The 14,967-nt window shown below is 43.4% G+C and overlaps 1 protein-coding gene across 3 annotated transcripts in view; it reads right to left on the reverse strand.

The window, feature by feature from the left end:
* The window catches only part of LRRC69 (leucine rich repeat containing 69), a 404,099-nt gene that overhangs the window by 39,771 nt on the left and 349,361 nt on the right, over positions 1–14,967 (reverse strand). For all 3 annotated transcript variants that reach the window (XM_085605299.1, XM_085605297.1, XM_085605298.1), the window contains exon 6: positions 6,400–6,501. In XM_085605299.1, the coding sequence (XP_085461425.1) occupies positions 6,400–6,501 (102 nt within the window). The remainder of the gene's footprint in view (positions 1–6,399; positions 6,502–14,967) is intronic.

A 14,967-nucleotide genomic window follows, 5' to 3' on the forward strand; every position in this document is an offset into this window, starting at 1 on the left:
TTCAAATAGAACCCTCGGATTCACTCTGTGGTCTCTGCAAGAAGGACCGTCCAGCTACCTGAGGACTGCCCTGCTGCCTTAGGACTGCCCAGCCTTTTGAGGCCTGCCCAGCTGTTTGAGGATTGTCCTGCTGCCAAGGGCTGCCTTGCTATTTGAACCCAGCAGAGTGTTTCCGAAGCATCAGTCGACTGGCCTTCTATTCTGAGCTACAGGAACACAACCAGCCCCTGACCAGAGGATTGATCGAACCGACGCAGCATGACTCAGTGTGACTCAGTGTGATGCATTTTGATGCAAGTCCTTGCATTGCCGGTTCCAGACCGGTGGCTTCCTGAGAACCAACACAGCACTGCGCATCTTGATGCAAGTCCTCACATTGACAGCTCCAGACCGGTGGCTTCATCAGAACCTATGCAGCGTGCCACACCAACGGCAGACCCAGCATCGCAGCTCCTGATTGGCAGCTTTACCAGCACCAAACCAGCACACGGCATATCGACGCAAGTCACTGTAACAAATTCCCAGACTGATGGCTCCATCAACTCACTGCAGCATGATGCATCTCAATGTCAGCACTGCAGCTCCTGATATGTGGCTATAACAGCACGGACCCAGCGATGGTGTTCCTCGACGTAGCACCACGCATCGCAACTCTTGCTCAAGGGCTCCTCAACACAGCATGGAGCAATCACACCCAGAACTCACATCTTGGTTTCAAGGATACAAGGTACTATCTCAGCAGGACTGGGAGGCCTGAACTTGTGACTTTGTCCAAGTCTAGCGTGACCAGATAACCATAACTGGCGCTATTTTTTTTCAAAGAGCCATTTTCTGTGAAATTTCTGAAACTGCATTACTCTGGTTCTACTGATTGGATTTTTCATTTTGGTGTCTTTTTATTCAGTAAAAATGACTCTGTTTTCTAGATTGGTGAGGGAGTTTTCTTGGGTTGTATATGAACGTTCTTATGGTTTGTGTGCTGCATAAATACTTTACATATTGCCTCTAAGTTTAAACCAAACTGCTTTTGTGCCAAGCGCAGGTTGATTTAGTGTCCTTTTGTGGTTCACCTTGACAAGGATTGTGGGTGTTACTTCAGTAGGGTTTCATCCCCCTCAACAAATAACCTAATTTATCACAAAAGGCAGCAGCCACAAAACTAGATCACATCTACTCCCTGTCAAGAGGGGTGGGTGGGGGTTTACATGGAAAGGATGACAGGTCAAGGCTCTATGCAGCCTCGGAGCTACGGAGGACCAAGATGGCATGCAACAGATGTTGGGCTAGCCAGAAAAGGTCATATTCACTAGGAGTCTTTCCTACAGAACAGTGTTTTATCTAATAGTCTTATGCAAGAGGCAAAGGTCCCTACAGAACCTACTGATGCAACGAGTGTCAAAGTGCCCTGGCATGAGGTGTTCTCAAATGGCAGTTAACATTATTGTCTTTTACTGGTAACCACTCAAGTTACTCATAATTAGGTAGGGTACCAAGCATTCCCCAGTATTTGAACTACAGTTATCCTTTTGCCATAGATGTTCATGTTAATTTGGTGCTTTGCCTGGTTTCCTGATCAGAAAACTGAGAAACAACTAAGGAACTGATTTTGGATTAGGCAGGCAGCAACTCCTCCATCAGAGAGGTGGAGGACATTATGTAAAGATGAGCCGCAGTCATAAATTCCTTTTTATTACCTCACTCCTTATTTCCCTAGCGTGGCACTCGCAGCACATGCCTGCGCCTCCAACCGGCTTCCTAACCTGACCCCCGCATTCTCACATGCATCAATCACCAGCATTCCATCTCACATTCCATATTACGTACCTGTATTCCAGAGGCCAGGATAAGACAGAACCACCACACATTACATCTGCAAACCTGATGCTTACCAAATTTAAAGATCTATGCTGCAGTGATCTCTGTGCCTTTAGAGGACCGGCTGTCATGGCAGTCCCTCTAAAGCATAAAACGTCTGGTGGACGTCTGCCGTCGGATATTGTATTTCAAAACCAAACTCCCAAAACAGGGGTACGGTTTTGAAAAAAAAACAATGACCCCCTCGTCCAGGAGTTTATTTCCCGGAGTGTGGGAGTTATTATTTTCATTTTACTGTTCTTTGCTGCCATGTTTTCATTGGCAGTGACTTATAAAAGGACAACAGACCGTCAGCCTTAAGTAAGGCAGACAGTGTGATGGTCATACACGGATAGCCAGTACTCCTTCAGACTATCTGCTAAGCTTTCCATCGATGGAGCCAATGGGGCATTGCCGACAGAATGCTGACAGTCTACCCTAATCTAATGAAGGCAAGCAGGGCAAGAGTTTGGCACATAAGGTACTCCATCACATTCGTGCCATAGTGCTCTGTCCGTCAAAGTCTAAATTAGGCCCTATGGCATCAGGCCTCGCACAGAGACCATACAACTTACACTAACAGAATTTGACATAGTACTCCTCTATTAATACTGAGGACTGAAGAGCTACAAATCTACCAGGTTGTACTCTTAAAAAATGATCGCAGGGTTCCCACCAGACAAATCAACCCCATTTTTCTAATATCACTGAAAAGGGAGGTCAAACTGTTGCAGATGATTAAGTTAGGGAATAAGCAGACTTGTGCAGTTAGATCTTAGGAATATGGGGATTTTGACTGCTAAAGGTCTGTTGAAAGGAATTCAGTACTACAATGTAGATTGAACTCTTTTTTGAGACTGTCATCCTTGAAGGAACACCCGCAACTTGAATTTTTACTATTTTGAAGTTACTGGATGAACATATCTCAGATATCTGAAACTGAGCGAAGCATAAAACAAAGCAAAAAATGTTGCTATATTTTAGGGTTGTGCCCCTCTGTGATACATCTATTGTGCAGGTGCAATTTGATGCTTGAACCAATTTGTTATTAGGATTAAACTTGCCTATGGTTGCCTGGCGGCTTTAAAAGTGGCATTCCACACCTAATCAAGACACGTATAAGCAAGTCAATTGGTCATACTTGTGTTTTTTAGAGAAGCATTGGTATGAGGAGTCAGAAAGAGGCATGGTGGTGCTGACGATTATAAAACAGGAGAAAGTGAGAAGGACCTGACAGACACCAGTCAGGAGTTGGAGTGGAGTTGGCAGGATGACAGCGTCAGTGGGAGTGAGGTTGAGATGTCGATGCAGTGGGATGGGGATGAGGAGATGCTATTGTGTGTATAGCACAGTCACCAAAGTAATGGGGTTAGATGGGGTCCAGAGGAGGCATGCATGATGGTGCGCAGTGCAACAAGCATGATAAGGCAGGATGAGGTGGGCAGACCAGATGGAGAGGACAATGACGAGGCAGGAGGTGGCAGGCCGGAGATGATCAGGCAAACGTGAGTGAGGAGGTAGGCGCAGAGATGACAATGACGGTCAGAATGGGGTAGGGGAGAAGATTATACCAGTCAGAGCAGAGATAATGACACACCAGGGATGAGAAAGAAAAAAAATGCAGGTCGGAGGTGTCCGGGCAGAGAATGAGCAAGACGGTAGAGCATCGCTCAAAGCAATGGTAAGCAATGGGAAAAGAGGGTGGGATGGAGAGCTGAGTGAGAGTGAGGAAGCAGCATGAGCAACGAAGAAACGGATACACATTTGGTAAGAACAAGTGGAGGGAGGGAGAAATGAGATCCGCAAATACAAATGGCAACAGGAAAGGGTAGGCTTAAAAGTAAATGAAATGACCTCCCTTTCTCTTCCATCGAGTGTTAGAAGTTAAAAGATAAATAATATGCTAAAGAAAAAATAGTTTCTAATGATTGCATTGAAAAAATATAACTCAACCAATGAAAGTATGGACAAACCCAGAAACAGAGAAGGGAGCAGAAATAGTCAAGAAAATCACTGAATCATGAGCAAAGGAGCAGACCTAAAGCCAAATCTAAGTGTACAGCAAAGTACTCATAAATACAGGTCAGCAGACACACAGCTGTACTTGCTTGTTGAGAAACCTAAAAAAGCCATTTGATACTTACTGGTACTAAGAGGTCCTGTTATGGGGAGCTTCAGAAAGAGCCACGATTAGACCTTCAAGGGCTCGCCACTGGCAAGGGAGCAGATACCTTGCCAGCATTAAACTTCTACGACATGCAATTCATGTCAGCAGCAGATCAGCTCTTTTTCTGACAACCCTCGCACGCCCTTGTTGGCATGGCAATGGTTCTGAGTTGGACAGGAAACCAGAAGTCTGCTCCATCTGGGATTCACACAGCCTCCAAAACCTCGAGAAAGGATGGAACGCCTTGAAGGGTTCATTCTGGGGAGAACGGGACCAACGGCGGCTCCTCCGCTAAGGCGGAGGAGCATCGCCTCACTGCTTGTAAGCAGTTTCACTGAAGGGAAAATAAAATAATAATAACTAAGTTATTATCATTTTATTTTTTCCTTGTTGCGGCAGGGACTGGGAGGGGCTAATCTGCTGACAGAGCAGGGGAGGGGAGGAAAGGTTTGCACTCCCTAAAGTGTGCGAGAATGTTTGGCCAGCCCTCTGGGGCCGGCCAAACATTCATGTGCACTTTCCATTTTCACCATGCAGGCTGCATTACAGCCTGTATGGAGAACATGTCCAGCCTCCCATTCTCTGGCTGAGCCCCAGTCCACGAAACTCAGACCGATCACAAAGCAGCATTGTGATTGGCTATCGGGAGGCTGGGAGCCGGGTGCATCCTGCTTCCTGCCCTGGAAGCGGGGGAGATGACTGAGAGGAGGTGGCAGCAACGTTGCGCCCACATGACCCGCCCCCACCGCCTTTAAATACCAGCCGCCACTGAACGGGACGCCTTGAAATGTCCATTCCAAGGGAAACACTGAGCACCTTGGATCTCACAAACACACAGTGAGGCAGAGGGGCAGAGTCATCTCATTTAGAGGCAGTACCCAAAGCATACCCAAAACCAATGAGCCACCGTAGAGACAGAAGAAGGGCAGACATATGGAGCAATGGGGTTAAGAGGCAAACTTCCAAGGGTGCGGCCAAAGGAAGGGAACTCTACATAACGGTTGCGGCTGGCATTTGAAGGTGGTGGGGGGGCAGGTCACGGGGGCAAGGGGGGGGGGAGGAGAGAATGAAATAATAAAAAGAAAATCACACTTACATATCTGCCGCCCACCGTCGCCGCCTCTTCTCGGTCCTCTTCCCTGCTTCCAGGGCACGAAGAAGGAAGCACCCGGCTCCCAGTCTCCCGATAGCCAATCACAATGCTGTAATGAAGCGTTGTGATTGGTCTGGGCACCGTAGATCGGCACTCAGCTAGAGAATGGGAGGCTGGGCATGTACTCCATTCAGCCTGTAGTGCAGCCTGCATGGAGAACGTACAAACTGAGCATGTATGTTTGGCCGGCCCCAGAGAGCCAGCCAAACATTAATGCACACTTTAGGGAGTTCAAACCACTCCTCCCCTCCCCTGCTCTGTCAGCAGAGCGACCCTGCCCCAACAAGGAATAATGATAATAACTTGGAGTTATTGTCATTTTATTTTTCTATTAGTGACACTGCTTAAAAGCAGTGGGGCAACGCTCCTTTGCCTTAGTGGAGGAGCCATCAGTGCTCCATAAGTCAACATCACAAGTCAGCCCTCGAGAAGGCCACAAGAGGAAAATAGGTACGTGCAGCTACCTATTTATTTTTGAGAAAAGTAGGGTATGGTATAGTACACAGCACTTTTAATTATAGTGTAGACGAATAGGTTGGGAATGCCACAAGGAGAAAGGAAGTTCCCACAGCTACTCTTTCTTCTCCTAGGACTACTGAGAATATAGAGCTGAAACTACTTAAAAACTGTCTTCGTTGCTTGTCTCATCAGGTCTACCGAATGCACACTAGTGAAAAACTGTTAGAAAACGAAAAGCATGAAACTATTTCTACATGTCCCCGACACACAAAGTTACTGATGAAAGAAGGTGTTAGAATTATTTATGACCCCTGGGCACCTAAAACAAAGCTAGCTATTGGTGAGCAATAACACGTTTCTAACAATGCTAATTTTGACATAAATCCATAAAAGAAACTGTTGATTAATTTTGCGGGAAAAAAACTAATTGGAAGCAACACATAGGTTTGTACTTGTAAGACAGTTACCTATGGGTCACTGTCTTATGACTGTGGTCGCCAATGTGGAATCAATTCAAGTTTTAGTTCCAAATATCACTTGAAAAACGACGGCTGTCCAAATGGTTGAATTCCAGGTACAAAATTTAAACATAAAAGATACATTAGATTCCGATTGCGTTACTATTGATTACATACAGTTTTCTTTCCTCATGCAACTCGCTGGGGATAATTAATGGCTGTAAGAATGGTGAGGGAAAACAGATCAATTCATTTTATATTCCTAAAAGTCTATAAACTATGCAAATGTTGAAGTTTATAATATTTACCGAAAGAGAGAGAATTTCCTCCTCGTGAATGGATAGTACAGGCTGCTTCTGTAAGAGTGGATTTTCTTCACAATAGAACTCCTCCAGTGGAAGTTGCTCTATCTTTAATAAAACACAATCTACATTAGGGTGAGCAAAACAATAATGTATTACATTTTGATTTTCTTTTGCAGAACATCGGGTATGTTGACATGGGCCACTTTCACGTGGAGCTTAATATATTATGGTACTGAAGATTTGTATTTGCATTTATTAATACATTGGCTGACTTGGTAGTATCGTTGTTACAAATATCTGAATTTAAGGTGACGAGTTATGGGTATATAGACATAACTAAAAAAAGAACGCATTTAGAGGTATACACATATATATGCTTTCATCCCTGTAAACCGGGCGTGTGAACGTTTTCAGGAGTCCCAGGGCAATCAGGGGTTACTGCACTCAGAGTGTGGCACTAGAGCCGAGTTACTACTGGTGTTCTGCAGCATAACCTACTACTGGGCCCGAAAAGTGTGCACCAAGTATACCCATTTAGCACCTGAGCCTGAGGATGTGTAGTAGAGCAGTCCAAGAATTACTCAGGGGGATAGAGTGGGGTTAGAGACTCAGAACTCAATAAATAATCTACTAGAGATTAATATATCAATGCTTTGTTTTAAAAGACAAAATATTTTACTATTTACAAACAGCAGAACACAGTACATAGATCTCAAAGAACAACAGTCATGATTCTGGTCTTAAACAGTGTTTTATAACCATTGCCTGGATTCAGCCTGTACTTCTCTTATGGGACAGTTCTCTATGGAACACATATGCCAGAGCTAAAGAGTCTCTTGGGTTCTCCTGGGATTCTGCAACAACTGGGGTCCAAATGAAGGCGGATCTGGCGTATGTCAATGCTGGTGAGTACTCCCATTCCTACAGAATGCCCTTTCTCCCGCTTTTGGTAACTTTGCCACTTTACATAGTCTGTTTTGTCCATGTCAGTTCATTCAGGGAAGGCAGTACCTGCCCTGTCTGTTGGTTAGTGGGAGCAACTTACCTAGATGGTCTGAGCTCAGCCAGGACCACCAAGCACGTATGGAAGAGTCCCGGCCCCGGCCCAGCTTACAAGTGTACAGTCTATGGCGTATATTCATGCAGACGATTCTTCAGGTAAACAGCGGTGGCACCAGTTGAAGACGAGGTGGCGCTGGAGTCATGGCACTTACAGTCCAGGGGCTCGTGCTGCTTGGGTTTTTCTTCAGGCTCACTCACAATAACCGCCTCCCAAACAAGCCAGGTGCCCACCCAGAGTCATAGTGATGATTACTCCGGACTGATTAAAGTCCTGTCCGTTGTTGAGGCACTTCCTGTAGCATTTTAGGTTTTTTGTAGTAAACCTCTGGACGTGGTAAGGATTTAAGCGCTCTGGTGATTTTTTTGTGCTCGACAACTTCAGAGATATGCAAGCAATGTCTGGTCCCATAGTACTCTTGGATTCTGGGTCCACACATCGAAGTTCATGCTCTGAACTCTGAAGCTTCAACCTTCCCAGAAGTCCTCGAAATGTCCTTCCCCATACAGCTAAAGATGACTTCAGTCCGCCCTCCATTATCCCTCGGCTCCTTTACAGTCTTTTTCTTTCTGAGTATAATCTTCCACATACAAGGGCACCATTAACGTCCCTCCTGAACAGTTGACCAGAGATGGGCTCTTCGTCAAAGTTGGGTCAAGCCAGCTTCTCCTGGTAGGCTGCTAGAACTCCCCTGGTTTGGGTCTTAAACATGGAAAAGGAAGCCAGTGTAAGTTACACCAACCTTGGAGCACAGAGAGTTTCTTCGATGCCACTTGTGTGAATGTGCTGTATTCTGGTAGAAAAAACGTGGCACACTGTCTGGAAGCATCTGTCCCATACAAAAAATGAAGACAGCATTGTCTATTCCATCAGTCAGCTCTGAGACCAGTTCTATGCATTTGTTGCATTTTGCTTAATCCATTCAGATTTGGACAAACATAGTATTTGTTGTCAGGTGCTAGCTGGAAGGTAAGGTGGAGGTTGGAGTCTCCTGTCAGTATTGATCCAAAACAAGAGTACAAAAGAATGGGAGGCTGTCCCACTTAACTACCAGTTAACTTGTGGGGGCTAGCCATTCTAGAGATCAATTGAACAAAAAAGGGCAGGCAAAACTCTCTAAACTTTAAAGGACCATATCTGGCCTCTCCTCCACATCCAAAAATATCAACCACTATGAAAGATCTCTATGATATCCTGCAGGAGCCCTGATATTCACATTGCTGAGTGGAGCTCTCTCCACCCTGACTCTTAGGTATTGCTTGGATCTTGGGAAAACAAAATGGAATCCAGTGTGGCTTCAGCCACATGTCATGCACTCTTCACATACATCAACTACACACAGAAATAATGTATACAAATGTGTTATCCGAGTCCCACATTGAAGGGTGAAAGACCCATTGCAGGGGACTAGCAAACCACTTTAAACTTGCGGGAGAGGCAAGTAATGCATCTCTTTCCACTACAATTTTATAATTGTCAGCAAGGAAGCTGATGGTAGTCACTCTTGGTAAGAAGGGTGCACATAGTGTGTCTCTTTAGACCAGAAAGCCCTACTCTAAGTGACGATCCATGTCACAGAAAAGGGCTCTTGTGCACAAACGATTGTCATGAGTGATGCAGAGGTTTTGCTATGGTTTGCTATGATGAACTCAGAGCAGGACAGAATGCTATCCAGAGCCATGCAGGAGACCTTTCTCCATCCCAACAGAGAAGCTTCACGGCATGTTTAAATTACTTAAATGAAGAGATGACTTGAAATTGACTATGGAAGGTGTTTCAGAGGAGAGACCCTTTACACTAAAACCACGAGGTAGCACATACTGGCTTTTTTAACAGAGATAAGGTTACAGTTGGCAAAGTGTGAGTCCCTGCTTGAGACATATAGGTCAGTACGAAGTGAAGATTTTGAACACGTTGAGGAGTTTAAATTTAGCTCTGTGTTTGGCCAAAAGCTACCGTGCTTGGTGAGTAGGATGCAGTGGCTATGTGTTAAGACAATTTGTAAAGTGTTATAGTAGCACAATTAATATTTTTTCTTCAAAATGGGCACAAAAGTACTACAAATTCAAATAATAGGTTGTTATTACAGCACCACTTGCTGAACCCTAACCTATTGAGAAGTTATTTAGCTGTACAGAAGAAGAATCGGGAAAAATGAGTTGAGTGGTCGGAATGTAGTGGCAGGGGCACTGTAAAAGTTAAAGGATTTAAGTTTCATAGTGAAATTGACCTATGCACCAAGGTAGCTAGTTCAGAGACAGAGGGGGGGGGAGGTAGAGAGAGAGAGACAGGGAGACAGGTCATCGGGAGGAAATATATAGGGAAAGACAATTGTGAAAGATGTGGTGGAAAGGAAGTATCATACCTGTTTTAGTTGAACTGACCACATGATTCAAACCACGTTCTTGACTCATGTGTCCAAAAAACAAATTGATACTGACATAATGAATAACATTATTTAGTGTTAATAACATAAAATGTCTTCGCACCAAAGCAACTACGCTTGAAGTTCCCTAATGAAATTTCAATAAATCATACCTTTCTTTTACTGTGCACTAATATAAATGATCACTGCTGCTGTAGCCTTAATCCACTGCCATGACAAAGAACAGCCAGATTCTAGAGTTTTTTCCGTTGTTATGTAAGTCTCTGGCAGAGAGTCACTATATGTATATCAGTTTCTGTAGCTGATAACTCACTGCTACGACATAGCAACAGCTGATAACAAAAGCTGTTACCTAGGGGCCGATTCCGATCCAGGTCGGAAGGGCACTGAATGCGATCCAGCTGGAAAAACTACGAGCCGTACGCATGTTTTCTGCCCGACTCGTACAGCTGTACGAGCAAGCAAGTACGATGCGAGCTACGTGAAATTCACCGACCGAGTCGTTTCCAGGTCCGAACCACTCCGTACGTCTCGGCTGTAAGCTAACCGTGGCGTGTAATGGATGCGATTTACGACCGAGCCAGTATGATGCACGTGTTGGACAGCCGGTGCGAGCCGGAGTGTCCGGCTCGCAAAACATCCGGGAAGTTGCCTTTGGGGGTCCACGTCGGACCCCCTGTCACCCACAGCCCTACTACTCGGTCATAGGGGGGGGAGACCCAAGGGTCTCCCCAACACAGGCATGTATGGTGCGGATGGCACCAACGCGTACCCACTGTAGGGGGCGCCCTTGTGCGAGACGTACCCATTCAGTCAAAGGGAGGCCATGTACGCGTCGTATGACCGGCTCCCAATGACTTCTATGGGAGTCTGACCGAACTGAGTCCGGCAGCATACGGCTGCATCATACTCGCTCGGTCAGACTGCAGGACTCCGGCTCGGTCGGAAAACACTCCGGATCCGGCTCATTCGGAGAGCTTTCCGACCCGGATCGGAATCAGCCCCCTAGTGTTCTCCTGTCATACAGAGCTTCCAGGTCAGGCTGCCAGGGCTCTCCGTGAGCCTGTCAGTGAACCTCTACTTGAGTGCTTTGGATGGAAACAAAAAGCACAGCTGCAGGAGGGGGAAGGAAGGCAGGGAAGGTGGTGTGGTTGGTTAGGGGTGGCGGGTAAGGTTTATGTTTTAGAATCAGGACAGGCAGGAGAGGCCATGTTATATATGGCTTTGCATTACTCCTCTGCCTCAGTGTAGCAGTTAAAAGCATGGCCAGATGATTTTGTGGGCCATACATAACAGAAAATTATAGATGTATAAAAAGTGAATTACGGGGATGTTTTTAACATTGAGGTTTTGACTGTCATCATAGAGAACTTGAGCGTCGCTCTCTTTTACTACTTGACGTTACTCAGAACCCCTGGTGAAAAACATCCCCGTAATTCACTGTTACACATCTACAATTGTATACGTAATGTACGGCTTTCATAGAGAGCCTCTATTGTTTACACCAGTTTCTGAATCTGATAACTCACTGCTATGATATAGCAACATTTCATATCAAAACACGTTACCTACTGTTGCACGTCCAAAAGGCCTTTCAGGCTAGGCTGACAGTGCTCTTTGAGAGCTTGTCAGCACAGCACTGCTTGCTGCAAGAGGGTGAGGGAAAGCAGGACAGGTGGTGGGAAATGGTTAATGTTGTCAAGCAAGGTCTTTATTTTTCACTTTTGGGTCAGGGAGAAGGGGCCATGTTATGCATTACTCCCAGTCACTCCTCTGCCCCTGCAAAGCAGTTGAAAGTTGGGGTAAATGATTTTGGTGGCCATACTGAACATAAAATTATAGATGGATAAAAAGTGAATTATGGGGATGTTTTTTATTTCAGGAGTCAGTACCCCTGAAGGAATATCATCCCTTGTAATTCACAGTTACCCATCTATAATTCTATATATTGTATATATTGTATTTAAAATGAGGAATAATCCATGTTGAAGACAGCAAAAGACAACAAAACAATGTGATATGGAAATTAATATGAAAAATATGCTGTTATAATATAGATCTATGTTCTATATTGTAAGTAATATATTGGCACACAGTATTATTGTTAAAAAATAAATATTTTGTTCTTTACTGTATAAAACGTTTGATTCCTGCCATATACCTCTTTCAAAAACTCTATGTAGATGAAATATTTAGTAAAAACATCATAGTCTAACCTCCATTCTGTGGACTACCTGCATTCAAAGTGTCATTCCAAGAGGAAAACAGAAAATGTACCAAGTAAAGGTATGCATCTTCTTCCCACCAGTAGGTTTATATACCTAAAAATCCTGATGACCCCTACAAATAAACTCATATTCCTATGCTGCACTCTGTGCCCCTCCAAAGACATGTCTGTCTTAAAATCGTGTCACCTAAACAATATACCTACTGAAGCTGACCCCCAAATCCCATTCCGATCCCTATTATTACTGCTAGTTCTGCAACTAGCTCAATAGGACTAGTGTAATCGCAATATTACTTCAATACTATCACTACTATAACTACTATTATGGATACCACTACTACTGGTCCTATTGCTACTGCTAGTAGGACTACAAATACTTTGGTTGTCTCCTAGTACTACTACTACTACTACGTCTGTACAGCAACTAAGAGCATCTAAAACTACTAGTTCCAGGAGTACTGCTAAATTACCTATTTCCAAACTATTAGTACTATTACCACTCAAAATTGCAATGTTAGTAGAATTAAAACTAGTAGTAGAAACAGTAAAAGTGTTACCATTAGTACAACAGGTAATCTATTATACCATTACTTCTAGGACTACTGCTACAATTTGTACTAATACTAGTGGTATTAGTAGTAACATTATATTTAGCCCTGTTTTCAAATTGCTATTACTACTACTACTAATATTAATAATACCAGTAGAATTAATCGGTGTTATAGCAACAATAATAACAATTGGATTATATATTAATACAACTAATAGAAGTGACCATATTATCTAAATACTGCTAGTACTACCCCTACTCCTAGCAAAAGTAGCAGTACACCACAACTTACCACTAGTAGCAAAAGGCCTGATAATTTATATTAATAAACCTAGAATCCCACAACTGGCATTTTCCTATCATGAGTATAAGAAGCAGTGTCTGTCTCACTATTATTGACACTATTAATACAATTGCTACTATCAATACTACTAAGGCGACTTATAGTACTCCTAATATTACTACTACTAGCCGTGCTCCTACTGGTGACATGAATATTTTTACTACCAATAAAAGTTCAAGTACTTAGTGGTAGCACTGGTAATAGTGTTTACCACCAGTACTATCAGTTACAGTAGTACTGAAAAAAGTCATAATTATCATACGAGTAGTAACAGTAATAAAAGTAGTATCTTTGTATGTATGCAGCATCTGTTTAGTGTGAACTAAGCACAGGTACTGGAGCGCTGTATGGAGTCAAAGGCAAAGATACAGTCAACTAGAATTTGGAGGGGCTGCTGGGTTCTGAGAGTGAAAAAGGGTGGATACTGCTTAGAAATGTAGTGTTCTTTAGAGTGGTGTGTATCTTCAGTTCTTTCCTAAATTGATCAGTGGCAGTCCTGATAGATATAGAGATGTCCTTCCAGATCCTACTGCATACATGGAGGCCTGTTGTCTTGTTTTTCCTTTTTTCTGGTGCGGTATTAAGAATACCAATATTACTTGAGGTACTAATGCCAGCAGTGCCAGCACTAAAGGTAGCAATAGTACTGCCGTTAGTAGCAGTAGAGATAATATGAATAATAATAGCACAAACAATCACTGGCAAACCACGTGGTCTGGCTATTTTCTGAGTAAAAGTGATTCTTCATTGATCACTGAGTACTTGGATAGGTATTGGGTGAGTCCATAGATGGAAGAAAAGTTGAATAAATGTATACATTGATACATTGCGTGACAAAAGAGAGAGAGAGAGAGAGAGTAGAACACCATAACTCATTAATTCTAACTGGATTTTTAAATTTAGGCCATTATGGACTAATCCTTAGTGAATGTTTAAATGTGTCCTATCAATCAGTAATTTGGTTAACATGCTACACTACAGTGTTTACATTGCAACCAGATTGTTTTCATCTCACCTGACCATATTTTATTTCCATATAGCAGCATATTGTGAGGAGTACTTGAATCTCTCTTTGTTCGGTTTTCATTTTAATTCTGTTTTGGTGTTTTTATTTCTATTCTATTTAACCCCCTCTACGCCCTGCTCATCAGTGCCTGGCTTCAATTTCAGAATAGGGTTTTCAGGGCTTAATTTGAGCCGCTGGTTTCCGGTGCTCAGCACTGGAACATAATTGTCAACCGGCACCCATGACAGTCTAACAAACAGTGGCGCTGGTTGTCTAAATTAAAGATTAACAGAGCAAAAGTTGATTATGAATTAAATATACATTAAAAATGAATAATACTTGCTTCCCAAGCCATGCTTATAGCTTTGGAGGCCTGGACTAGTCTGAATTGTCACACTAGAGTGTGATGGTTAGTAGTTGTGTTGGTTCGGTGGCACTTTGTAAATTGGGCCCAAAGATTGTTACACTGTGATCAGATTGTCTTCATCTCACCTTGCATTTCCTTATATCCTCTGTATTGCGATTGGTGATTGGAACTCACTTGGCCCCATTTTGTTTAAACTCTGTTCTTGAATGATTGCTGAATGATTGCTTTAGTTTCTTTTTCATATAACCACTGCCCAAGGATTACTAGAGGACCTGATGGCTGCAAAAGACTGGAAATGGGTACACAAAGGGGTGAAGTTGGTCAGCTCCAATGCCAGATTTAAGTCATTACAATACAATTATGTGCCCCAAACCTATCTTTCTCCCAAGACACTACATACCATATACAAAACCTATAGTGATAGTTATCTATGATGTGGAGGGATGGAGGCGGACTTTATCCACATGCTGTGGTTCAGTGTGACACTGACACCCTATTGGCAAGTGGTGCGAAGAATTGTTAATAGAGCCACTAGGGGGAATGTACATACAGCTCACAGAGAATGAGATACTGCTAAGTCTCATCCCCTTCCCTACTCATAAAAAACTTAGCAAAAAGTTTGTCTTACTTGT

Source organism: Triturus cristatus, chromosome 5_1 (assembly GCF_964204655.1).
Source record: "Triturus cristatus chromosome 5_1, aTriCri1.1, whole genome shotgun sequence".
NCBI classification, from domain to species: Eukaryota; Metazoa; Chordata; class Amphibia; order Caudata; family Salamandridae; genus Triturus; species Triturus cristatus.